A 26,978-nucleotide genomic window follows, 5' to 3' on the forward strand; every position below is an offset into this window, starting at 1 on the left:
TGGCAACCACCAACTGTTTGATTACCAGCAATCTTCAAAATATCTTCTTTTATGTTCAACATAAGAAAGCAACTCATACAGGTTTGGAACGACATGAGTGTGAGTAAATTATGACAGAATTTTCATTTTTGGGTGAACTATCCCTTTAAACCCTGCCCTTGCAAGCTCCTTTGCTCTATTTGCCTCCACTTTTGAGATGCAACACCACCATCTCAAAATCCGATCAACAACCAAAACAAGAACAAATTCCCACCCTTCTAATTTATAATAATCTGTTAAAAACTTGGACGTACGTTATAATACGAAGAAAAGATCGGTCACAACTTCCATTTCATTGCAACTTTAACCAACTTGATGAGTCAAACCATACCTACAAGTATGGCATTTCAGATGCAGCTCAAGCCATGGGGGCAAAACACCACTGCCTGACCAATTGGCCTAATGCAATATTTTTGTGGGTGGTGATGTGATGGGTCAGCATGAAGTCAGCATTAAATGGAAGTATTTTCTTTCCTACTGTGAAGTACAGTATGTCTGAGTGAAACAGCTCCTCAAATGAGGAAAAATATTGTGTGAGACTTGATTTTGTCCATCTGGAATGGATTGTATCATTGTCGTTTACTAAATGCTGAGGGGTTATTGTCCTGCACACATCATCAGAGAAGCGATGTCGTCGGGGAAGGATGTTTTTGATTAAAGATTACGAGTGTTTCTCAATTGGAAGGGTGCGCATTAAAGCTACATATCTCGGCTGCCACATCATCAAGCACTGTTGAAAGATGTCTCAATTTGAGGGATCTTTAGTGGGCAGTCTTAATTTTGTGTCCTTCATTCAGCCTGTTTTGAAGGATGCATCAGGGGTATCCTTTGCGTCCTTCAAATACCCACAATCCTTTGCACAAATCCATTAAAGATCAAATGAAACTGCACTGAGCTTGTCCAATTTCATTATGTAATGTAAGACATGGAGACGAAGGCATTGTTTTGTTGTAAATAAATCACATAATGGTAAACTGTGCATAATGGGAGACCACAGATATGTATTGCATTAATAGAAAATGCATTGCAGTAGAAAATTTATTGCATTCATTTACATTTATATACATTATTTTAATCATTTAGCAGACACTTTTATCCAAAGCGGCTTACAAATGAGGACAATAGAAGCAATCAAACCAACCATTAATAGTAAATGTAAAGATTTTTAATATGAAGTATTCTTCAAATTCTAATTTTAGTAGGACTTTCATGCCATGACCTCAGGGGTGGAAACATTTATAACATAGCCATGCGTATTAGACATATTAGACCAGTGCTGGTCAACTTCGGTCCTGGAGGGCCACTGTCCTGTCGAGTTTAGCTCCAAGCCTAAAACACACCAAACAAGCTAATCAATGTCCTCAAGATCACTATAGAAAACTACAGGCAGGTGTGTTTGATTAGGGTTGGAGCTAAACTCTACAGGACAGTGGCCCTCCAGGACTGAAGTTGCCCAGCCCTGACGGTCTCATTCTACTGTAGCATTTAATGCTGAGCAGGACTCTAGCCTTGAAGCCTCAGAAGGATTGGACTAGGAACACTAGGATGCAACCTTCCGTTTGAGAAGCCCCCAATGAGGGCACAATCATTTAAAAAAAATTCAATAAATAATAATAATAATAAACACTGCAACATCCAAAAATAAGAATGGTATTGGCTCTGATTTCATGCCATCTTTATTTGTAGATATATAAAGTCCTGTTGCCTCTATACTGTCCACTTAAATCTACACTAAATAGATTCATTAGGCTTAACAGCATAATTCAATTGCATAAAAACTAAAACACAGTACAAATAGACTACTGCATACTTGGCACATGAGTAGGATACACCAAATACAGTCTTTGAATTACAATTTGTGATAATTTCTTATAGGCTATAAAGGTATATGGGTCAGAACCTACAGTTTTGCTACCCACTGGATCCACACAAGTACTGTTTTGGTCAGATTACATTCTTTTAGTAATTTTAATGAAATGAACAGTGAATGAAATGAATATGCTATGAATAAAACATTCCTCCTTGATTGATGCATTGAATGAAACTGGCATCCCTGTAAGAATCACAGTGTCTCCGCAGGATTAAGTGTGATGCAAATATTCAATAATAAATAAAAAATAACTCTCTGCAAGTGAACTCTCATACTTTTAAACTCTTTTCTTTGATTACCACTGAGACCACCATATGAAATATGACCAGCAGAAAAAGACTAGGCTAATGCACATACTCACACTGAGGTGTTCATGAGTCAAACACAGGACTTTAAACGGTTGTGTTGGTTTGTAGTGAGAGGATTAGCGTGCTAAATATAGACAGATAATAATTTACCCAGTCAACCACTAGAGCAAAGCATGAATGAACTTCCACTGATCCTTAAGGGGAGACACTGCAGGCAAAAACACTGTTTTTTCATGCACCTGTCAAGTTTGAGATTTTGGGCTTTTTGGTTTTTCATAAAGTGTTTTTTCAGACTAGTGGAAAGAAAACACCCAAAAGACACTGTTAAGTGTTTCTTTTATAGCACTTTATCTATTTGTGTAAATAGATTTCAATTACAGTACATATTTTTAAAGGCCATTTTCTCAAAATGAGTTTTTTCTCCACTCTTAGAAGAAAAGGTTCTATATAGAACCTTAAAAGGTTCTATCAGGCGCATATGGAACCCCTAAAAGGTTCAATACAGAACCCTTTTGAAGGGTTCAATCAAAAGAACCCTTTAGGGTTCTTTGTAGCCTGGGAAAAGGTTCTATATAGAACCCTTTAGGGGTTCCCATCATGGGATTATTCTTTGGATTTAATTTTTGTTTTATTTTAATTACATTTGAAGACTTAACCAGCCCATATAGCTACTTTATCACTAGAAAAACTGAAATAAGGTGCTGTGTGATCATTTAAGACACTTTTATTAGCGTTTACAATGACAAGCAATATATAACACAGCAATTCGTAGTGCAACAGTTACAGGGATTAACATAAATCAATTTTTCTTTATTTATTCATACTTTTTATTATTTTTACCTCTCTAAAATAGCACTCTCCATTTTAGAAATATTGTTTTTTCAGTCACAAATATATGTTGATTGCTAGAATCCACAAAAAAAAAACAATTGAATGTTAACTTGCACAAATAAATAAATTGAACGTTAACTTGCAAAAAGAATTAAAAATAATTAAATGCATAAGTAAAATTAGAATGTGAAAAAGTCATCAAATAGTATATTAATGACAGTCCTATTCTGCATCTCACTACCAGGTCATTACCCTTTACCTTAAATAAATGTCAAGTATTTACTCCACATTCTCCTATAAACCAAGTAGTCTGACTTTTTTTTTTTTTTCGTATACTGCAACTTTTGCCAATTCTGTAACCCATGAAAGATCGTGAACCACATTTCTGAAAAGTGAGAGAAAAGACTAACTAGTAGTATTGTTTTTAAATTTATAAGCATTAAATGTTAATTTTACATTCAGATAAGCATTTAAACAATAAAAACAAAGGACCCATGACAATTTCAGCACTGGGAAGGGCTAAATAGTGCTGATTGAAATTAACTGAGTGATGGCTTTTGGATGCTCCATAGTACTTAACAAAAAGTAGACAGCAAACAGATACTTCTGGCATCGCTGTGTTATTGGTCAGTGACACATCCATTTTGATGCTAACTCTCAAGTCAGAGAAACATTTATTAGACCTATGGAGAGTACAGTACAACAGGAAAAAGAAAGGAATCTCTCACAATTAAATCAAATCTTAAAACTTACTTGAATTAGAGAGGAGTGTGGTGTTTTCATCTGAATGTAGATGACCAAACAAGTAATGCTGCACTCCATAGTCCAGACCTGCAGTGACAGTGCAAAATATTTATTTATTTATAAATCAATCATAATAACCTGCATGATAAAATGTGGAAAATAGAAGAAAAAAAATATCAGTAACTTCAGATTAGCTTATTGATGAGTTTCCCAAAGTTCGTACTGTGAGGAAAAAGACATGTACCTTTTGTGTTATTGGTTTGCAGCAAGTTGGTCATGTTTCCTCTGACTTCCACTTTTCAGCACTCTGATAAGGTGGTGGTAAAACTTTAAAAGTGCTCTCTGAGATAGTGCTCTCGTCTCTCAGTCCAAGGAACTTTGTAGAGACTTCATTCACTCCAGAATCTTAAGGGAAGAACTAAGTTGGTCAAAAGTCGTGTCTGATCTGCACGATCCACATGGGGCTCTTGTAGATGTATCTGTGGTGCTGCTAAAACTGGGTAAGAAAACCAGTAGTGAGTGTGAATTGATGCTCTTAACAGGTGTGACGCTATTTCAGTGTTTATCATCCAGATAAATCAGGACTATTTCATAACATCAAAATTCAAAATCAAAAGTCAGCATTCAGATGTTCATCTTTCTTTCTTTCTTTCTGTAACAGTTTTCTTTCTTTTGAATTGTCTTTAATACTGTGATTTATAGCAAGTGTGTATTAACTGTAACCACAAGTTATGTATTTGAGGGGACCAAATGTTGATTCTACCATTGAAACCCATTTTGGTTGATCACTATTCTGAATAGTGGAAGGTTGGTGGAACACATCTCTCTCACTGAGTGCATATTTAAACTGTTTTGCAGGTGATGAACTGGAATGTATGCGTCCGTATGTGTATCGTAATATTGCAAAGCAGCTGAACATCAGTGTAGCAGTGGAGGCTGTGGTGTCAGATGCGTTTCTCTCTGTAGCAACAGAGATCCTAGTCATGGGTAAGTGATCTGGAAGACAATATAAAAGGTGTTTCTTAGGCAATGTTTGTGGACATGACCTCTGTCCCTGCACTGAAGTATTTAAAAAAACATCAACAAACATTTTAACAAACAAAAATAAATAAACATTTAAGTATTTTATTATTTTTATTTTCTCTAGGTATGTTGCTGTTGTTATTATTACTGCTAATTCAGTACCTACTTGGCTATTTTGAGACCAAAAAAAGCACTGCACTACTATACTATAAATGGAGTGAATTTGGAGATGTGGGATTTGTTCCAAATGTAAATGAAGCGATGTTCGCCTGAGCAGAAAAAAAAACCTTTCAGAACATTAATTTTATGTTATTATTCAATTATAGTAGAATCGTCATCTAAAACTGGAAGAGCTATTGACTTTAACCTATTATTGGATTTCAGTGGTGTGTTTGAGAGGGGCACTGATCATCAGTTTAATGACAAGTTCTTCAGTGGTCTTTTTTCGGAACATGGAAAAAACCCTGAAAAGGACATACACACATTCTTTCCTTTTATCTAGGTTCTGCTTCTATTGATGTACATGGTGGTTGTAATGGAGCCATAAACCATGGCCTGATGATCTTCTCACAACAATCTATTTTCTGTAATAAGGTACAGATCTGTGAGGAATTATCCCAAATGAATACTGAAGATGATGGAACATAAACAGTTGGCATAGTACCTGACTCTTGAAGCATGGCAGTGTGTTATGGCTAGTGTTATGGTTAGTTTGTTATAAAGGTGTTAGGCTCCTATATACAGTATATATATATATATACATATATATATATATATATATATATATTTAAGAAATATATGTAAATATATTTTTATATCTATATATAATATAGATCATATACATATGTACACAGTACACACACATCACAAACTTAATTTGGATGTGAAATCAATCAAGATTAATCGATTTGACAGCCCTGATTTATTTAAAATGACTACAGTATGTTGCAGTTTAACTATTGCAGGTAAGAGATTTAAATGACCTTTGAAGACACTATTGATTGAAAGAGCATAAAGAAATATGAATGTTTTGTGGGGAACTAGGGGAAATCTAGGACTTGCAACCTCACAGAATTTGCATTAGAAACTGTTTTTAATTTGATTTTTGTTAGTTTCATATCTAAAACGGTTGTATGGTTACAGCGAAAGTGTTTGAGGTGTAAAATGGATGGCTCAATAGCTTTCAAGTTCTGCTCATGGAATTGCTTTTACTTTCAAGGGATCACATGGGGCAAGGTGGTGGCCATCCATAGCAGCTGGGCTGGCAGTGGACTGTGTGCGTCAGGGCCATCCAGTCATGGTGCACACCATAGTGGACAGTCTGGGAGAGTTTGTGGAAGGAACCTGGTCCCATGGCTCAAAAAGAGAGGAGGATGGGTAAGTGTTCATTCTCTGTACTGCCTTCATGAATCAAGACTGGTCCTGACCTCTAGAGGCCATATGAGGAAATATGAAGCGAGACAGGGCTAGCTGCAGCCTGGAGCAATGGGTGTGCCGCAAGGAGGCGTTCCGAAAGGTGAATCAGTACAACAGAAACTACACCTAACCAAGCCTTAACCCTACCCCCACACCCTGACAGACAGCTTTGTCGACCAATCATGAAGACCTTTCTCCATGCCCCTACCTTTTGCCACGCCCATTGCTCCAGCCTGCAGTGATCCCTACTTGCCTGTAGCCATGCTATGTTAGTGATTTAATTATTTTCTTTGTGCTACTATAATTTCATACTATACATTTAAGAGCTTATTCCACACACACAACTGTTTGAAAGTTTGGGGTCAAGTAGATTTTCTTTGAAATTTCTGTTTCAAATAAATGCTGTTCTTGGTTTGTATCATGGTTTCCACAAAAATATTAAGCAGCAGAACTGTTTTCAACATTGATAATAATAAGAAATGTTTCTTGAGCAGCAAATTAGAATGATTTCTGAAGGATCATGTGACACTGAAGACTGGAGTAATGATGCTGAAAATTCAGCTTTGCATCACAGGAATAAATTGCATTTTAAAATACATTAAATGACAAAACAGCTATTTTAAATTGTAATTTTATTTCACAATTTTATAGTTTTTACCGTATTTTCTGATCAAATAAATGCAGCCCTGGTGAGCAGGAGAGACTTCTTTTTAAAAATATTATCGAACCCATACTTTTGAACGGTAGTGCATGTGATAGCATGTCAGATGCTTTATTTTCATCCGTCTTTCAAGGGGGACATTTTAAAATGTGTGGTGAACATGGACTCTAGAGCTCGTGCCCACTGGTTATCAACAGCTGTGTTTACATGGAGGCAATTCTTAAAGACCATGTTCATCTACCTGACGAAGTAGCCTTGTGCAGGAAATCATCCTGTTGACTGAGAACTGAATCCCTCACAGAACTGTTTGAATGGTCCATTGTACTGTTTGTGGAGCAAACGGCCCCTCAAAAAGGTCATTAGCACTTCACCCAGGTTCAACTGCCTTAATATTCTTTTACCTGTTATGATTTCTTTAAAATATACTATGTATAGGCTGAAACAAATACTATGACCTGACAGGAGGGGAGGGAATATGTGCTATATTCGTTGCTGGAGCTACATAATATGTCTGTCTTAGTATAAAATGACTCAGAAATTTGATATGCAGGCATTGGAGTCATATTTGTGCTGACACATTGTGTGGATTCATTACACTGTGAGATTTTATACTGAATGTCTGTGGTGATGAGAGAAACATTTTAATGTTTGTCTATCTTCCGATATTTATTTATACAAAATTGCTCAAAATGATGTTTGGAGTGTCACTTTGCACTTTGAGTTCATACAGTTTTTGTGGTGTGTGTGAAACATTATTGTCACCAGCTGTATACATCTTGAAATAAAGATTTTAATGTGTGAACTGAGAGAGAAGTTGGACATTTTTAAACAGAAAGGGTTCCAGTGGTCAAGGAAAACTTGGAAATATTATGGGGAAAAAAAAACATGAAAAATAATATAAATGTCTGTAGTGAATATACACTACCGTTCAAGTTTTGGGTCGGCAAGATTTTTTTTACTGTTTCGCTTATGCCAACCAGAAAAGGCATTTATTTGATAAAAAAATACCGTAAGAAAACGGCAATGTTGAAATATTTTTACAATTTAAAATAGCTGTTTTGTATTTTCATTTATATTTGAATGTAACTTATTCTTGTGATGGTAAAGCTGAATTTTCAGCATCATTACTTCAGTCTTCAGTGTCACATGATCCTTCAGAAATCTAATATGCTGATTTGGTGCTGAAGAGACATTGATATAATTCTCAATGTTGAAACTAGCTGTGCTGCATATCTTTTGGGAAACAATAATACATTTTTTCAGGCCTCTTTGATGGAAAATAAAGTTTAAAAAAACAAAAGTTGAACTCTAGTGTAGATTTGACTTTATTAACCCGATATCCATTATTTTGAGTGCAATCTCTATTAAACAATTTTTAGTTTAAGAATGTTTTTGTTAAAAAAATCTTGCCGGGTTGTCCTTGATTACTGGAAAAGCCATGACAGTTAATTTATCAAGAGGTAGAGAACCTTGTTTGTATTACTGAATTAATATATCCCCAATTAAATACCATTAAACATAAATACTAAAAGTTTCTTAAATTATAACTGGAGAGAAAATTTATACAGAGTTTGCCATGAACAAACTTTAAACAATTTAAATCTGAAAATAGATTTTCATACTTTTATTGTAGTTGCTATACATGATACAAAAGGACCCCTTTATATATTGTAACAATATTTGCAGAGCTCGTTTTGTTGCGAAGACGGGTCAGAACACGTCTATTACTTTAGATAACATTCTTACTCACAGATATATTACCATCACCTGCAGGTTGCTATATATATAAACCATCAATATTTTGTGTCAGATGAGGACATTAGTACAAGTGCTTTTCACAAACACATCTTCCTCCCACATGACAGCTAGTTAATCAGTCCTGCGGTAAGTGATGTGCAAATGCTGCGTCAGAGGCTGTCCTTCCAGTGCCATAGAGATCGTCTGTTCCAGCCTTCCACCCGGCTTCAGCTGGATGTGCCTGGAGATCTGATCAAAAATCTAAATTATTTGTGGAACATGTATTCTGACAATTATGCCAATTCAGCACAATTTAAGCCATATTTTCATAATTTTCACCGCTGAATATATTTTCTTTATGAAAATATTGCTACATAAGAGCTTATTGTTTCATTAATCTGACAAGGCGCGAGTCAAACAGTTTGTGTTATGAGACCTGTTGAACATAAGGCTGCTTGGCAAAAGATGTTCTAGCCAGGGCAGTACTGTGCAGAGTCAGCTGCTGTCCAGTGAGTTCCCCCTCCTCAATCTCCACAAGACCTGGAAGAGGTAGAAACAGATGATTAAAAAAAGATACATGGTACTATAGACAGTGCTGGGTAGATTCATTTCAAAGTTGTAGTTTGTTGACGATTACAAATGGCATTACAATATTTGTAGTTAGTAATATAATCTATTAGATTACACATTTTAAGTAATGCCTTCTGACTACTTTTTGATTATTTTTAGAATACTTTTGAATAGAATTATAAAAAAAGTAATATATATATATATATATAATTTGTGTACATGCATGTCATGTGACCATTAAAAGAGAATTAGTGTAAAGACCATCGACTCTACCGTGCGACTCCACCGGGCAGGACACCGGCAAAGGATAAGTATCGCTTTTTATTTCTCCTCTTTCCTATTACTTGTTTCGCTTCTGTTTCAGTTTTTATAACCATTTCTTACTATGTGTAAGTAAGTTGTTGTTTTTTAGCATGTGTGTTTGGCAGTGTTATTTTTTAGGATTACTGATAAACTACTGTCATTTGATTTGTATTATTTGTATTTGTTATTTATTTTAATTTGAGTTACATTATGTATATTTATTATGTCTGTATAGGTCTTTTATTAAGTTTTTAGTTTTATTTAATTTGAGTTATTTTAATACTTCAACAAACTAAATGGAAATGAAATAATATATATATTGAATTTATAAATGTGTATGTATATATGTATGTGTGTGTGGTTGTAAATACACATATGTAGTTGGTTTTTTGGTGTTTGGCTTGGTGTTATGTTAGAATCATTATTATACTCTTATACCTTTTGTTCTTTAATATTTTGAATTGTTTTTAGCTTTATTTTTTTGTTTTTAATTTAAATGTTAAGTTTTGAAATTTTGTTGTATGCATTTGTCATTTTTATTTAATCTCTTTATTTTTAAAATGTGTATAGGTAGTATTTATAAAGTTTTAGCTTTTAGCTTTGGATCTGTTTTTAGTTGTTTTAATACTACAATTGATTGCTTCTGTTGTCCTCATTTGTAAGTCGCTTTGGATAAAAGCGTCTGATAAATGACTAAATAAATAAAAATGAATTATGAATATTGTAGTGGCATTGTGTAAATACATAATCATTTAATCAATAAAAAGTAGCTGTAGTCTGATTACGAGTATTTTAAAAAGTAAATCCAATTACAAGTACTTCATTTTTGGAATCTGATTACATAATCCAGATTACTACCCACTGCTGAATATAGATGACAGATTTTTTTTTAATAAATCAAACACCTGAGTTCTGTGCAATGATGAAGGCCACCCTGTTGGTACCTGGCTGAAGCCTGATGAATCCACACTCCCTGTGAAGTGGCTTTTTGCTCTCAGCATGGAAAGCATTAAACCTGAAATAAGTAAATAAATAATTTCTGACTGTCTGCGTGTGGGTCAGAACGCTGTACAAAGTTATAAAAAAAATGCCTCGGGGTTGTTTTGTTACTTACATAAAATTGATCACGGGCTGTCCTACATGTGAGAAATTAAGAGTCTCTGTGTAACGAAAAGGTGTGATGGAGGGGAAGGATCCCTCTCCTGGCTCATCGGAATGCCAGGTTCCCAGGAGCCAGTCCAGCGGCAGCACTGCGGGGTTCAGCTCCGCTGCGGAAACACGGACGGTGGTTTAAATGAGGTCGAAGCACGCTTGTCCGTGATATGAAATATGTTCACGATCACATTCTGATGCACCTGTTGTTTATTTAATGCTTGTTTTTTTTTTTTATGGTAATGCATTTAACGTTTGACCTACAGACGACAGCTCGGAAATAATAAACCACTAGAAATAAGACAAATTAACGTTAGGTGTCTATGAATTTAAATGGAATCATCTTGTTGTCCTACCAGAGTGATTGAATGGGCATGACATTCCGCTTGAATATTTTGAAATAACCACGAATTTTACCAATATAAATGACACTAAATTTATTTCGCGCTGCGATTGTACTCCTTGCCATCACAGTGCGTATCTACTTCCTGATTAGACACTAGGAATTCTGGGAGATGTAGTTATTAGGCGCTCTAACTATACACTTGACGCGGATCAAGCTGAAGAACGAAGACTTTACTTCCACTACAGGCTATATATATATATATAAACATATAGAGTAAAAAAAAAAAAAAAAGAGAGAATAAAATCAAAATGCTACAATTTATTTTCCGTGAATTTACTTTTCATTTTACTTTTATAAAAGTACATTTTTACTTTTAATTTAATTTTTTTTATTTTTTATTTTTAAACAATGTAAACAAAACAAAAAGAAAATAAAGCTGTTGAAGTGTTTATAATAGAAAAATGTCTACAACACAACACAACACAACACATAGTAACACTTCTGGGGTGTATTCCAGAAAGCACGGTTAACTTACCGTCAGCTAAACCCTGAACTTTCAGTCGATTAACCCCAAACCTAGCTTACTCAAGGTATGTGGTTCCAACAACGAGTCCGGGAGTAAGTTCATTCAACTCAGAGTATGTTCCTGGTTAAGACTCAAGACATTCTCATATAGCGCTGAAGTGAACTAACCCTGGAACATAACCTACTCCGGAGCAGGTTATCTTCAGAGAGCAAGTTATTATAGTTACGTACGTACCCTGAAAGTAACCTCCGATTTTGGAACCGAAAGCTGAGGTTATTCGCTTGCTTATCCTCAAACATACCCGGGTATGTTTAAGGAAAAAGCGCGCCATGCTGTTTCTTTCTTCTTCTTCTTTTATTCAATGGTCGTTTACATGCTTAGTGCATATCGCCATCTAATTGATGGTTGTGCAATCATTTTAATTTTTTTCCGTTTAATCTTTAATCCTTGAGAATATGAATTATATTGTTCGATAACCCTGGAACATAACCTACTCCGGAGCAGGTTATCTTCAGAGAGCAAGTTATTATAGTTACGTACGTACCCTGAAAGTAACCTCCGATTTTGGAACCGAAAGCTGAGGTTATTCGCTTGCTTATCCTCAAACATACCCGGGTATGTCACATAACCTGCTTTTTGGAAACCCCCCAGCTATTCATGGTAATTTTTTTATTGTCAAACTGTGAGAATCCAGATACATACAATATCAGATACAATATCAGGCACGATTTAAAACATTAACTAGATTTCAATTAGATCTTATATGTTATATTTACATTTTAATGTGATACCTTCATTTTAACTTAACTCTAGAACCGTCTGTTACCTTCTAACTAGAAATCAAACCTTAATATAAATAGTCGGTGGTGTTTCTTCCCTCTAGAGAAGCTATCTTGTGAGGTCATAGGTTATCATCAGTAATAAGAGTGGGTTCAAACTTCAAACGCCTTGAGCTCATCATGGCTACTGGTCTTGGCGAGTTTCTCCGTAGTTTAAAACAAGGCCTTATGAAAGGAGAACAAAATACACCTGCGCGTGGAGATGCTCAGGTTGGGGAATTTGCTCGTACGACCAGGTAAGCAGTCGAGTCGCGTTGGAGGTTTAAACAATGCTTTGGGAGACCGATTCGCTAATGACACACTTTCTATAAGCAGATATAATGTTTGTTTTTCATTTGTCATAGGCGGAGAGGTCATGACACCTCCATGTCGACGCCTATGCAGCGTGAACCGTGTAAAACTCGGTCTGTGTCTGAACATTGCGCTAAGGGCAGCCATGGAAATTATTTGGAGAGGCAAGTTATTCCACATTTAAATATTTAAGTTTTGTATAAGATGTATATTATTGCATATCATACAGCAAAGCTGTAAAATTTTATTTATATTATTATTATTAAAATATGTTATCTGTCCATCTTAGATTGCCTTCTGAGATCATCCTGAAGATTCTTTCCTTTCTGGATGCCTCCTCTCTGTTAAAAATCAGCTTTGTCAACAAGCAGTTTCATGATCTGGATAACAACAAGTGAGTTCATGATATAAATAATTTGAATAAGGAATATTATATATTAACATGAATGTCCAGTGCTTTGTGGTCTGTGATTGAAAAGAAAAAGTGGAGACCCAGAGTGAGCATGATGACAGAAGCCGTGAGCAGCACAGTTGTGGAAGAGAAACCTGCTGGATACTGGAAGAAGCTGCTACTCAAGGAGATGGCCGGCTACAAGGACACCATGTGGAAAACGGAGCTAAAACACATGAACCCGCACACGGGCATGCCAGCTCTGACAGAGCATGCTCTCAGGTAAAACATGAGTGCTCGCTGCTTTTCAACAGGGCAGAAAGAAATCTTTTGGGTCCAGTCATGCTTATTAGTTCTACACAAAAGCATTTCTCATTACTGTATTTTAAATTACCCAGAACTGCAGTATAATGCAAAAGTAATTTAGCAACACCTAAAATGAATGAATGCCTCAAAATATGAACTAAAGTGACATTTATTACCAATTTATTACCAGGGGTCACATGATGCGATTTCAAGTTTTCCTTTCTCTTTGGAGTGTTACAAGCACTGTAAGTACGTTTTCATATTTAAAGAATTTGTCTTTAGAAGTTTTGAGCAGTGTAGAGTAGTGCTTGTTGTTTGTCATTTCTCTGATAACAAATGCAGACAAAAATAAAATTTCAAGCAAAGCAATTATGAAACAATAATTTATATTACTCAAAATTGAGTAGAGATTAATATACATTTTTTTCTGACTGATACTATTGATTTTTGTGTTTGTCTGATAACAAATCTAAAGAGCTAATTTGTAGAAGATTTGTGATTGTTTTATTTAAAAAATTTTATTACAATAATAAATAAATAATCATTATTTTTATCCCTGAAACATAAAAACATACCATGAGATATTTTAAATATTATATTAAAAGATTAAAAAACACATTTTTATATATACAGGTATATACATGCCATTTTATTTCTGCAGAGTGGTTTTATGATCCAAATGGTCAGACATTTAATTAATTTTCTTTCATTTCTTTCCTTTGTTTTGAAATGTATTATATAGCAAAGCAAGACATTGTTTTAGAATATGTCTTGCTCTGCTATATTACTCTTGCTATGATATGTGAGACATATAAAATTAAATATATTTTAAACTTAAATAGCAACACTTCTAGATAGACCTGGTTTTGTGATAAGCAATTAGGTAGGGTAAAGTAAAAAATTACATTAGTCAAACCAAGTATGAGTCTATAAAATTTAAAGGAATAGTTCATCCAAAATGTAAAAATGTGCTAAAAAAATTTGCTCACCCTCAGGCCATCCAAGATGTAGATAAGTTTATTTTTTATCAGAGCACATTTGGAGAACTTTAGCACTACATCACTTGCTCACAAATGGATCCTCTGCAGTGAATGGGTGCCGTCAGAATGAGAGTCCAAACAGCTGCTAAAAACACACAGCTCCCGTCAATCAATTAACAACTTGTGAAGTCAAGAGCTGCGTGTTTGTAATAAATACATCAGTGAGAGATCCATAATAACACTTCATTGAGTGAAAAAGTCCATCCCCTGTTGTCCGCTCACATCAAAATCCACCAACATATTTGTTTAGAACTGTTGTGGACTGTGGTTACTTGTAAACGTTGCTTAATCTGTGCACATTTCTCTCCTGGGGGTGGGTAAATTTTCAGAAAATGTTCATTTTTGGGTGAACTATTCCTTTAAAGCATCTGGATATTTTCTAGCTGTCAAATATAAGTGGAACATGTCCATAGTGAAAGTGAGGAAATACACCGGTGGTTGCTGTGTTTTACAGGAGGTTACACATTCAGTGGGAGATCACACTCACAAATAAGAATGGACAGGAAAGTGTCTATAAGCAGATGCACACGTTCTTCGAAGATTCATTGGTTACAGTGTGCTGGAGCCATGGCGTCTGGCCGTTCATGTACAATCTTAATAGCCTTCAGCTTCATGGAATAATGTGTCCAGCTTCACCAGCTCCAGGAGACAAGTAAGAAACACATCTGAATAATCTGAAGCATAATACATACACTCATCTGACTTATGCCTCTAATGCGTAGGCCAAGGTGGCGCTCTCTGATTCACAAGACAGGTTTGCAAAGAACTGGACATTGGTCGTTCTTTGGTGCTGACAGGCTTGTGAAGTTGCTGCAGTTTGATAAATGGATCATCATCGGACTCTGGCGGGTATGTTGATGTATTTAGCCAAGTTTAAATAATTTCAGTATTTTAGGGATGCACAATACAGTATTTTGGTACTCTATTGGTTATTGGGCAATATTAGTTGTTTTTCTGTATGGGTTGATATTGGATATTTAATTATGTAGCTTATTTCCCCGTTTTTCATTTATATTACGACTAATATCATGTTATGCATACATAGATACTGTACATACATATATGTATGAAATGTATATTGGTGTATCCTTAATATAAAACATTCAGATTTTTAAAATACAAACTTTATATTATTGAAAACATTATTTACATCCTGTCTATATTTATTTTATCTATGTTGTTTTTATGTTCATTTGTGGTGCTTGTAGGGCAATTGGAAAATTGCCTTCATCATGATCAACCTGCACTTCCACAAACTGATTGAAAGAAGTCTCCTTGGGTCAAGATTTTGGAACAAAACTCTTTAATGGTTATTTAGTACATTGATGAAGTTGATAACATCTCACACAGTCCCTTAACACATAAAGTATGTTTGTTCACATCAATAGTCTCTACATACCTGCAGAGGACAATGCTGTGGACCCTGACTGTAGTCGCCATGGATACTCTGCACATTGTGCTTCACAATCCAGTTCAGCGAATCATGTGTCAGCGTTTTTCCCCACTGTACACCAGGAGAGGTAAATATATAATATTTTTGTAAACCCATTTTTACTTTTTTTCCCTCCGCAGTCTGATATTCAACAAATTACGAGCATGATATATCAAACTGTTGATATATGATGTGAATAATATGAATGTTCGCACATTGTTCTTGGGCTTCACAGTGATGTCGCAAGGGGAATTTGTGCAGTTAATCGCCATTGGTTCCTCAAATGTATCCGAGCACATGCCTGTGGCAAAGATCAGTCTTCCATGGGAAGCAGAGGGATTGCAGGGAGATGTTGAGGTACCTAATATGATTCTTACGCTCATTGGCCACTTTATTTAGACTTAATTTCTCCCTGGAACTGACTGGTTAGTCAGATCTGGCATGCTATTCTTAGGATACTGTCTATAAATAGATTGGTAAGTATCACGCTGTGTGAATGGGGAACATAAACAAGGCCAAATACTAGAAGTCTGAAGTTAAATGCACTTTGAGTGCAGTTTAGAGCTGACAGCTGGATTTACAACATGAGAATGTAGCAATGGCAGAAAATATGCTGCCGATGAAGCAGACTAGCAAGACTTGCTATATGTATTGTATTAGACAACTGTGCACTGTTTATTGTGTATTTTAGTTAGATACAGTTGTTCAAAATTTTACATACAGTTTCAACTATTATTTTCACTTGTGGACTATATGTGAACGTCTTTTATGTGAAATATCTTATTCAGGTCAGTACTAAAAAAATAACACGCATTTTGTACGATCCCTTTTATTTTGGTAAAGTAATGAACATTTTGCAGATACTGCAAAGTGTATGTAAAATTGTGTCCACAACTGTATGCATTTCCTAAACTTGCTTCCTTTATCAAGGAATGATAAAAACAACAATGTTTACATGCTCCACATCTCCAGGGCTGCTGCATGATGACTCTGACGGTGCTGGATGAGGCTCAGCGTCCATTCTGGTGTGTGAGTTCTACTGTAAAAATGTACAGTAGACAAAGAGTGCTGAACTTGGAGTATGAAGGCGAGCAGTTCATCGTCCTTTACGAGGATGCGGAGGGGAAGGTCAAAATGACCTTCGTGTGGATGAAGGAGTTTCAGCACTACTTTTTGGTGCAATTAGTTACTATATTCCCAGCAGCCAAAGTGAAAAGGCACTTTGGGGGAGAATAATGAAACCGTTGCAATACCTAGCTGGTTTATGTTTAGAAAAGTTGAAATGATTCCGGCAGTGCTTTGAGTTGTAAATATTCAAAGATAATTTTGGAATATGTTTCATTTTCCAAGCTTATTTAATTTGTTTCTTGTTCATGAAAAAATTGTTTTTTGGCAGTTTGTTAATGTAAATGTCTGAAATGTTTTGTCGAGTTTCAGATGCTTTGAGTTTTGCTTTTATGTTTTGTTTGTTTGGAAATGCTAAAGCACTATTTATATTTTAGTACCAATTGAAATTTGGTAAATGTTGTTAAACTTTGTTTTGGCTTCATGTTTCTCAGTCAAATAATTTTCAAAAGGAGAATAAATAACAATGGTTTGAACATCCTGTGTACTGTGTAACTGAACTCGCATTGTAAACCCAAATGATGAAATGATATTAATGATTTATTTCTCGGTAATGTTTTTATAAATGTCATTCAAGTGCTGGAGTGATGCTTGTCGAAACTTTAAAGGACATTGAGAAACACGTTGAAAACAGCTGGTTTTGTTCAATGGGATGCATAATGTACAATTTCGAATCAGCTAAAATTCTTCCTCATTATACCAACCGTTATGAAACATCATATATAATAACTCTTTACATTAGTGTGTAATTTTCGCACTACAAGCATCACCATATGAAACTGCAAAAATATTCAGGTCAACAGGTAGTCTTTAGGCTTTGGACTTTCGACACTGCTTTAAAGCGTCTTCCAGAGCTGCAAGAGCCATCGCAGCATTGGCCTTGTTGCAGTTGTATCCCATGAGCCCGATCCGCAATACCTAGAAATCAGTTGAGTGGATAATTATTCAGCCATGTAGTTGAATGCTGCGTTGTCATGTCTTGTTGACAAGCTTTTACTCACCATGCCAACAGAGGGCCCTAGACCTCCTGTAAACTCGATTCGGTGATGCTTCATGATGTAAGCCAGCAATTCCTTCCAGTCGTACCCTTCAGGGATGGCAATGGTGGTGACGGAGGGTAATCTCAGATCCTTTAGGAATGGATATATATTTTAACTGCTTTCTCTTTTAGGTTATGTTATTGTTCTCAGAATTAATAAAGTGAAGTCAACAACAGTTACCTTGTCCTTGATAAACAGCTTCAAGCCCAGGTCTTCCAAGCCCTTCCAGAGATACTCTGCAATTTCTGTATGATGACTCCATGAGTTCTCAAGACCCTTGAGCAGGCATGTTAGAATTATTAGTCATTATCAGTCATTAATATATATATATATTAATTTGTAATGAAAATTCAGCTTTGCCATCACAGGACTAAATTACATTTTAAAATTGTTTAAAAGAAAACAGTTATTTTCAATTGTAATAATATTTCACAATATCACTGTTTTACTGTATTTTCAATCAATGTATTTTAATTGTATTTAATTTTTTTAATGTATTATAATCAAATAAATGTAGCTTTGGGGAGCATAAGAAGAAAAGGGTAAGAAAATCCTACCGACCCAAAACTTGAATAGGAGTGTATGTAACATCACAGATTTGTAAATCTAAGCACCCGGCCTGTTATAGTTCAAACTAAAATACATAGCTGAGAAAACAAGCAGTATGTCCTATAGTTGTAGACTTTGGGACCAAAAGGTTAACCATTGAAGAGTGAATTATTATGACAAGCAAGGTGTTAAATGTTTACTTAAAGGGGTCATATGATGCGATTTCAAGTTTTCCTTTCTCTTTGGAGTGTTACTGTGTGAGAGAGAGAGAGGGTAACATCACAGTGGAGTCAGCTGTCTTAACCGTGGCTTGTGTACTGCAAACACATACCAGCTTCATCACTGTGTCTGTCACGCGACTCTATTCCCCTTTCGGGCTCTGTCTTTACATTTATTTTGAAAGATGAAGCTCGCGATTATGGCAAGGGGCGTTACATTTCCGACGAGTGCTTGCGGTGTTCGGCCAATCACAATGCACTGGGTCAGCTGGCCAATCAGAGCAGACTGCGCTTGTCGGAAGGAGGGACTTTGTAGAAAACGAAGCGTTTGAGAGAGGCGGGGCATAGAGGACCTACAATAATGTACAGTATTTGAAAAATAATGTGTTTTTTGAACATTAAAGCATGTCAACATATTCTGTTACACCAAATACACAAAATAATGATCTTTAAAAAAGCATCATATGACCCCTTTAAAATAAAATAAAAAAGCCCTTACCATTTCAGCAAGGATGGCTAGACTTTCCCTCAGGGCAAAGAACCCAGACACAGGTCCTGTGTGATGGTATCTGAAACACAATTTAGTTAACTTCAGACAGCTCAGTCTTCTACTACAGGGGTGCAAAACTCAGTTCCTTGAGGGCCACAGCCCTGCAGAGTTTAGCTTCTATTTAAATGCACCTGATCCAGGTAATCATGTCCTTCAGGTTTATTTGGAAAATACAGTACATGGTATGTGTTGGAGCAGGGTTGGAACTAAATTCTGCAGGGCTGTGGCCCTCCAGGAATTGAGTTTTGCAACCATGCTCAACTAGGTCTTGCAAGAGCAACAGTTTGCATTTACAATACGTACATTCTTTCTGGCTTGCCGTCATTGCCCCAGTAATTGGATAAGTGGGTCATATCAAGGAGGTAGGACACTGGCTTTGTTTTCCTGTTAAACATCTTGTGGCTATGTCACATTTGAGAAGAAATGGATAATGTTAGTAGATCCCATTAATTGTTTGAATGATTCAATGTATGCAAGCACATACTCATATTCATTTACAAATATTTCTCCTCACCATGCTCTTTCACTGAATGAAACTGGTGCTGTGCCGGGTGGAGCATTCAAGGCTTTTTGGGAACCAGTATACAGAATATCAATATCTACAAAGGAAGAAGGTTTGAACAGTTGAATTCAATCCTCATGCTTTTACACAGAGATTTAGAATATGCACTTGGTAAATAACATCATCTTTAAATGTCCATATAACTTCATATTCATATAATTAAATATTTAAATAATTTCGTATTTTGATCCACTCACTTTGTTGGTCCATTAAAAGAGGTGCAGCTCCCAATGACGCCACTGAATCCACTAAGAGCAAACAGTTGTATCTGTACAGACAAAACCACACTGTAAAAAATGACCGTGAATTTAACGGTAAAAGACTGTAAAAATGCTACAGTAAAAACCTATTAAATGGTTAACGGTAAATTCCCCTACTATATACGGTGAAAAACTGTATTGGACATTACATGTATTGGACATTAATTTTACGGTAGTATACCGTTTTTGGAAGTGAAAAAGACCGTATAATTTACAGTGAATAACCGTAAATTGACATTCCCAGAATTCCCTGCGTTACATTTCAAATTTGATGTTTTTTTGTTGAAATAACTATGTTTCTTCTTAGTTTTTTCGTATCAGTTTTGTATATTAGGGTTGTGTGTTACACCTAATGTTGTTAAATGAATGTTTATTGCATTATTTCAGTTTCATATGGTGTTTGTTGTTTGTGTGAATGACACTGTGCACCTTCTATATATGTTATTATCTAAAAGCTGCTTGTGGGTAAATTTTACGGAATTTTTTTTACAGTGCATGCAAGAGAGGTATATGAAGTTAAGGTTAACTTGAAAAGCGAATGTGGGAGAACAGTAGACAATACAGACACTTAACTTTCAAATTATTTTTTTCCAATATTAGTAATTTTCAATATTGTGTGCTAGCAATATTGAAATTAAACTTTTATTTTGCCTTTACATTCCTTTTCTTGGATATTTCTTTATTTTATTCCTTTTTTTACATTTATTTTTTACAAATAATCGACTGTCAGAAGTGTATCTCTACAGTGTGTACACCAATCAGAAAATCTTGCATGCTTAAAAAAAAAAAAAAGCATGTAAAAGATTTTACATAAAAGTACAATAGAAGTCACACAGCAAGCTAAATGATTGTAGAATATTCTTACTTGTGACAAATATCACCAACGCCATCCATTGGGTGCACCAGACCAGCTGATGACTCTCCATGTGTGAGAAAGAAAAGAACTGGCTTATGTTTAGCCAGAGCCTGTAGAATGACAAATAAATTGCTTTTTTTGATGAGTAAATTGCTTTACTAGTCATATAACATACAGTGGCATATGAAATTGCAATTTGTATACACAGCACTAATAAATGAAGGACAGTATCACCTGTTCAATTTCTGCATTTGTAAAATGTCCTCCAGGTGTTTTAAACAAGGTGTGAACCTTTGCACCTGGGAAAACAGAAAGATGTTAAAGAATAAGCATGTGCTCATACTCTCAACAAGTAAGGATGAATTTCTAGAAAACAGTGGGCTGGCATTATTTTTATTATTAGTTTCATACCCATCCGCTCAGCAATTTCTGCGACTCGTTCTCCCCAGATTCCATTGATGGCAACCAGAACACTTTCTCCAGGCTCCACAATGTTAAAGACTGCACACTCCATGGCTGTGTGTCCAGAGCCACTCATGGCCAGTGTCATGTTGTTACTGGTCTGAAAAGCGTACTGAATTCCCTTCTTGATATCATTCATAATCTATGACAAAATATGTGCAGGGACTGTTAGAATCCTCCAAACATCCAAGTTTCCAAAGGCAGCTCTGATACTAAAATCATGCCATCAATATATGATGCTTTTTAGCCCAGATCTATTAATCAGTTATTCCAAACTTTGAAAAACTCGATTCATTTGGATTTTTTTTTAAAAGCTATTTGGAGATTCTGCTGCTGTTATAGAAATGTTGTTATGAGTTATGAGTGACTATTTGTATTATTCTTTTAAAAAAAAAGTAGTGAAGCACTTATAGTTTTAAGATCTTATAGTATTTAAAATGTAAAGTATTAATTAATTAATTCTAAAATATTGTTGAATATTTAAACTTTACGATATAGCCTATAGCTTTTTCATAGAAAGGCACGCTTTGAATATAAATATTTAAAGAATACATAAGTATTTAAAGATGACGACGGTTTTGAACAAAATTAAAGATAAAGATTTAAAAGATTTACTTGGTTTCACTACAAGAGATCTTTAAATGTAATTTATTAATTAAATTATTGTTGTTAACGCTATTTCATTTTTAACAACATGGTACGTGTTTTATGTTAAATTTTCTTATAAATCCTTGTTTGCCTTTGACCCATATTAAACTTGTAAAATGCGTTTGTGGGTAAAAATGTAGTGTAAGATTTACCCCGAACATTTCCGAGTGCATGTGACCTATTATAGGTCTCCCTCCTGCCGCTAAAATGCGAGGCGGCACATTGGACGGTCCTGGTCCAAACAGGTACCGAAATGGAACCTCGAGCGGCCGGAGCATGCACGCTGGTGGCGGGATGGTCACAGACGACATCCCGCGGTGGACGCCGTGTTTGGTGGACCGCACGCTTTCCAAAGGCACCTGCTGCGTCAAGCGAGCACACCTGGATAGGACACTCCTCGGCATCATGTTTCCTCTCGCTGCTGTTCGTTAGAAAGACAAAACGTTGCGTTTGTCCAGCATTTTAAACAAACGGGTCTTCGACCCCTAGAACACAGAGCAACATGCGTCAGGCTTTTGGCACAAAATGCCCCCGCCCTTCATCTTCCAAACAAGGTATAGCCTAACGGTCCAGAGGTGGATATGAGGAAATTATGAACAGGATAACAAAATAGAAAAGGGTGGTAGCCTAAAGATAAGAGGGAGTCCTGTATTATTATGTAAGGCTGTATGTTTTTGTTTTTTCGTCCTTTCGTCTTTAAATCAATATTTTAACCCTTAAGTTTCCTGACACCTCACAAAAATACACAGAACACACGTGTTTATCTGAACTTTTTTCACAGAGTTGAACTGCCTTGTGCTGAGAGAATACAATATGTTGCAGTCGATTAGTCAAGGGATTTAAATCCAGTATTAATACTAATATCCATATTTATCCATATTTTTAGATTTGGAGATAATGTAAATGAGTTTGATACTGTTTAAGTTAGCTGAAAAACCCTAATATCTGGCCCTAATCAGATCAAAAGAAAAATCTAGAATCACATAAGGACTGCATTTGAAACAACAACAACAAATAAATAATCAGACAAAAAGTAAGTTTTTGTTGACATTCTTGTGAGGTGCTCTATTGATTCATTCATTCCCCACTTGTTTACCAGCTCAGAGGAGGAGTGTTTCTCAATACTGTTGATTGGCTGATGTGACGAAACACACAAGCACACACTAATAAGTCCAACTCACATTTCATTTGTCCCTCACATGGTCAGTGCAGCACATGGTATTAGATCTACAGGGCATATTAATGTATTACACATGACTATTGCACATACTATTTTTTAAAAATTCTGATATTTCAATTTGAATGTTTATAAACAGCTATATTAAAACTCATTTTTAAACAAATGTCTAGGTAGGGGGCCTCCCAACTGGTGTGCTGCTTGTGACATGCTACTTGGAAATTTTTACTGCTTAAGAACTAATTTCAGGTCATATCTAACAGATATAATGGCAAACAGGAAGTTGTTCACATTATTTGCATTTGAATCACTAATTTCTAAGTAAGTCTGTATTTGGTAGTAAGTTTGTATTTTTTGGTGATTTATTTGAAGGAAAATCACACCCAAAATTGAAAATATGCTGAAATTTTACTCTATCATCAGACCATCCAAGATGTAGATGAGTTTGTTTCTTCATCAGAACAGATTTGGAGAAATTTAGCATTACATCACTTGCTCACCAATGGATCCTCTGCAGTGAATGGGTGCCATCAGAATGAGAGTCCAAACAGCTGATAAAAACACCACAGTCATCCACAAGTAATCTACACGACTCCAGTCCATCAGTTAATGTCTTGTGAAACAAAAAGCTGCATGTTTGTAAAAAAAATTTATTTCATTTTCATAACTTTAAACTGTCATTTCTGTCTTCTATCCATAATAACACTTTCTCCAGTAAAATAAATGTCCTTCAATGTTGTCCTCTCACATCAAAATCCACCAAAATATTTGTTTAGAACTGTTCTGGACTGTCTTGGCTTATATAAACAGTGCTTGATCTGTGCATATTTCTCTCCTGATTCAGACAAAAGCAACTTTTTCACTAAAAATAAATATTATGGATAGAGGACTCATATTTTAGCTGGAAGCAATGGTTAAAAACATATTAATGATGGATTTGTTTCTTACAAACACAGATTTTCACTTCACAAGACGTTAATTGATGGACTGGAGTCATGTGGATTACTTGGGATTATTGTGATCTTTTTTATGAAATGTTTTATCAGCTGTTCTGACGACAAGTGATGTAATGCTAAATTTATCCCAATTTGTTCAAGAACCAAACTCTTCTATATTTTGGGAGGGAGAGTACATTTTCAGAAAAAATTCATTTTTGGTAAACTGTTCCTTTATTTATTTTAATTACTATATTAATTAATTTCATATTTATATAACTATGTATGAACAAAGTCTTGAACGTGAATAGATTGTGCTGTTCCCATTCAGTACAAAAATGCTTACTCTGTACAAAAGTACCTGATCAGAACATAGTGATTCTCTAAAAGCACACTAGTCGTGTGTCATAGGAAGCAGATGCAGACTTTGACCAGAGCACTGGTCCCCATCACTTATCCTGCAGTAAATAATTAGTCTGCACAGTAAATAAGTGGAAATGCAATGTTTAACCTTCTGTGCCCTTTGCACTGTGGTGGGGCTCAAACATCCACTTCACAGGCCAGAGTAAGAGACAGAAGTAACTCAACTCTTGCCATGCTTTTGTGAAAGACGGGACATGTACCCTGATGTAACATGTACTGACCAATGGAGACGTTCAGGCAGATATAGATGACCTTGACCCCATTAAACTACAATTCAAAAACTAATTAAAAAAGTGTGTTTGTCAGGTACCATTTAAATTGACGTCCTTGTGTAATGTAGTGAGCAGAATGTCAGCTGTCCGGTAGATGGGGCTGTTCTGCTAAAATAATTTTAGCCCATTGAAGTTATAACATTTTTAATTTGACTTTAGTACAATATAAAATTATCTTCAAAAGAAATTTAACAACATTGTCTTTTTCTCGCTTATTATGGAAGGTTACGCATCAGAGTGAAAAAAAGTGTTACCGTGTAGTAGACTTTTCTTTATTATTATTATTATTTTTTTTATTCAGCAGCGAACCGTGACTCTTGAACCTGGGCCCTCTCCCCCTACCCTAGTCGAGGGAAAAAACAAACTACCAGCCTAGTTTATGTAGTTCTTCTAAAAGTTATCTTTGACAATTCCACCTTTGAAACAAGAGGCTAATCCAGTTTAATCCGGTGTCGGGCGAAAAGCGCTGCGCTGCGCCGCACCATGTCTTTAAGATTGTATCACAGTGTTTTCTATGAGTGTACGCACACCGACCGGCGACTACTCACATAGTTTCCCATTAAATTGTATTATATTTGTCCCAAATTATTGTTAATGTACATAATGACTTCATCCTAGGCTGGACGATTGTGTACTGTGCATTTTTCAGCGAAACGTTTTCTTTCTGTGGCTCTAATAAAGTCCGTGCTTCCTATATTCGACTGCTTTCTCGACTGAAATCTCTCTCGTTTTCATTCAGTTTGCTCTGTTTTTTTTGTGGGTTTTTTTTTCAAACTCCTTGACACCACTTGGTCATTCTTGAAGTGAACTTTTGACTGTTGGGAAAATTGATTGATTGGTCTTGGACTGTCATCTTGAACTGAACCCTGCGCTTCTCGTCCGGTGTGCGAACCGCCTTTCAGAAATGCAACAAGAAAAATTAAATGCACAGCGAGAGTAACTGATATCACCAAAATAATACATAGCTCAATTTAAGTCAAATGAAAATACTCATTACAAATGCATCATCACACAATTGGTTTGTGCACAAAACCAACAAATGTAGCTAATGTGTGTTTAATGTAAGTCAACAAATTATGACAAACTATCAGTGTTTATAATAAATAATATTATTATTGGCACAGCGGCCTAATAATGTCCTCACTTACGTTATTTGTGGCTTTTATCGTGACTTGAATAATAGCTAACGTTAGTTCGTTTATTAGCCGATTTTTTTTTCCACAGTGGGCGGAACTTGTCATAAAGTTAGCGATAACAAGGCCCACCCATTTATAAGAAAGATATGATTGGTCAATTTTTCTGCCATTCTCTGTAATTTCATAGCTGAGCCACCAATCACAGAGCCGCAAGCGCTAGGCGGAAACATTCTAAAATATGCAGAAAATGGGCGTCCTTTATGTAACGCATTCACATAAATTGTATTTATTTTATTTAGATGGCGATTGTAAAGTTATGAATTGCTTAAAAATATAAATGATGTTTTATTAAAAACAATATTTAAAATATATCATTTAAAAAGATTTTAAAATTGTAAATATTCTTTTTAGTTTAGGCCCCTCTCTTCCTTTGTACAGATATCAATGAAATTGACATGGATGTACAAAGATATTGTTCATGTACTGTTTAAAATCTGGGTTGATAATTTTTTTTTTAATGATTTTGAAAGAAGTCACTAAGGCTGCATTTATTTGAACAAAAATACAGTAGTAAAAAATTGTCAAATATTACTAAAATTTCAAATATCCATTTTCTATTTTAATTTATTTTTAAATGTCATCTATTCCAGTCTTCAGTGTCAGATCGAAAGCTCAAAAGAGCAGCATTTATTTTCAATTTAAATCTTTTGTGAATGTCTTTACTGTTACTTTTAACGGTAACATAATTTCTGAATGAAAGTATTAATTTTGAACTGTAGTGTACATTGCAGGTCTTATTATTTATTTATTTATTTATTATAAGTGAACCCAACTTGTTTGTCTCTTTGCATAAGCTTAGCTGGCATCCTCAGCCTTCATAATGAGTCCATTGAGAGGGTCTGTGCTGTGCATACTGAGACACAAACCTTACCGGCTGAGC

The 26,978-nt window shown here is 35.4% G+C and overlaps 2 protein-coding genes and 2 pseudogenes across 2 annotated transcripts; 2 read left to right on the forward strand and 2 right to left on the reverse strand.

The window, feature by feature from the left end:
* Window positions 1-4,068: 4,068 nt before the first annotated feature.
* Window positions 4,069-7,687, forward strand: LOC107691722 (bcl-2-related ovarian killer protein homolog B-like; annotated as a pseudogene).
* Window positions 7,688-8,501: 814 nt separating this feature from the next.
* LOC107691505 (THAP domain-containing protein 4-like) lies at window positions 8,502-11,150 on the reverse strand. The gene is made up of 5 exons (XM_016490127.1): window positions 11,011-11,150; window positions 10,617-10,770; window positions 10,408-10,517; window positions 9,066-9,169; window positions 8,502-8,878 (listed from the first exon to the last, which is right to left on the reverse strand). Exons 1-5 carry the CDS (start codon window positions 11,033-11,035, stop codon window positions 8,762-8,764), a joined length of 510 nt encoding a protein of 169 aa, XP_016345613.1. The 5' UTR covers window positions 11,036-11,150; the 3' UTR covers window positions 8,502-8,761.
* Window positions 11,151-12,143: 993 nt separating this feature from the next.
* On the forward strand, window positions 12,144-17,612 carry LOC107691730 (F-box only protein 15-like; annotated as a pseudogene).
* Window positions 17,470-22,574, reverse strand: LOC107691560 (serine--pyruvate aminotransferase-like). The gene is made up of 11 exons (XM_016490215.1): window positions 22,248-22,574; window positions 21,397-21,589; window positions 21,220-21,284; window positions 20,995-21,095; window positions 20,067-20,137; window positions 19,822-19,906; window positions 19,611-19,709; window positions 19,257-19,326; window positions 18,171-18,266; window positions 17,952-18,080; window positions 17,470-17,868 (listed from the first exon to the last, which is right to left on the reverse strand). The coding sequence occupies exons 1-11, from the start codon at window positions 22,500-22,502 to the stop codon at window positions 17,761-17,763; spliced, it is 1,272 nt and encodes a 423-aa protein (XP_016345701.1). The 5' UTR covers window positions 22,503-22,574; the 3' UTR covers window positions 17,470-17,760.
* Window positions 22,575-26,978: the final 4,404 nt, after the last annotated feature.

Source organism: Sinocyclocheilus anshuiensis, unplaced genomic scaffold (assembly GCF_001515605.1).
Source record: "Sinocyclocheilus anshuiensis isolate Anshui unplaced genomic scaffold, SAMN03320099.WGS_v1.1 scaffold842, whole genome shotgun sequence".
NCBI lineage: Eukaryota > Metazoa > Chordata > Actinopteri > Cypriniformes > Cyprinidae > Sinocyclocheilus > Sinocyclocheilus anshuiensis.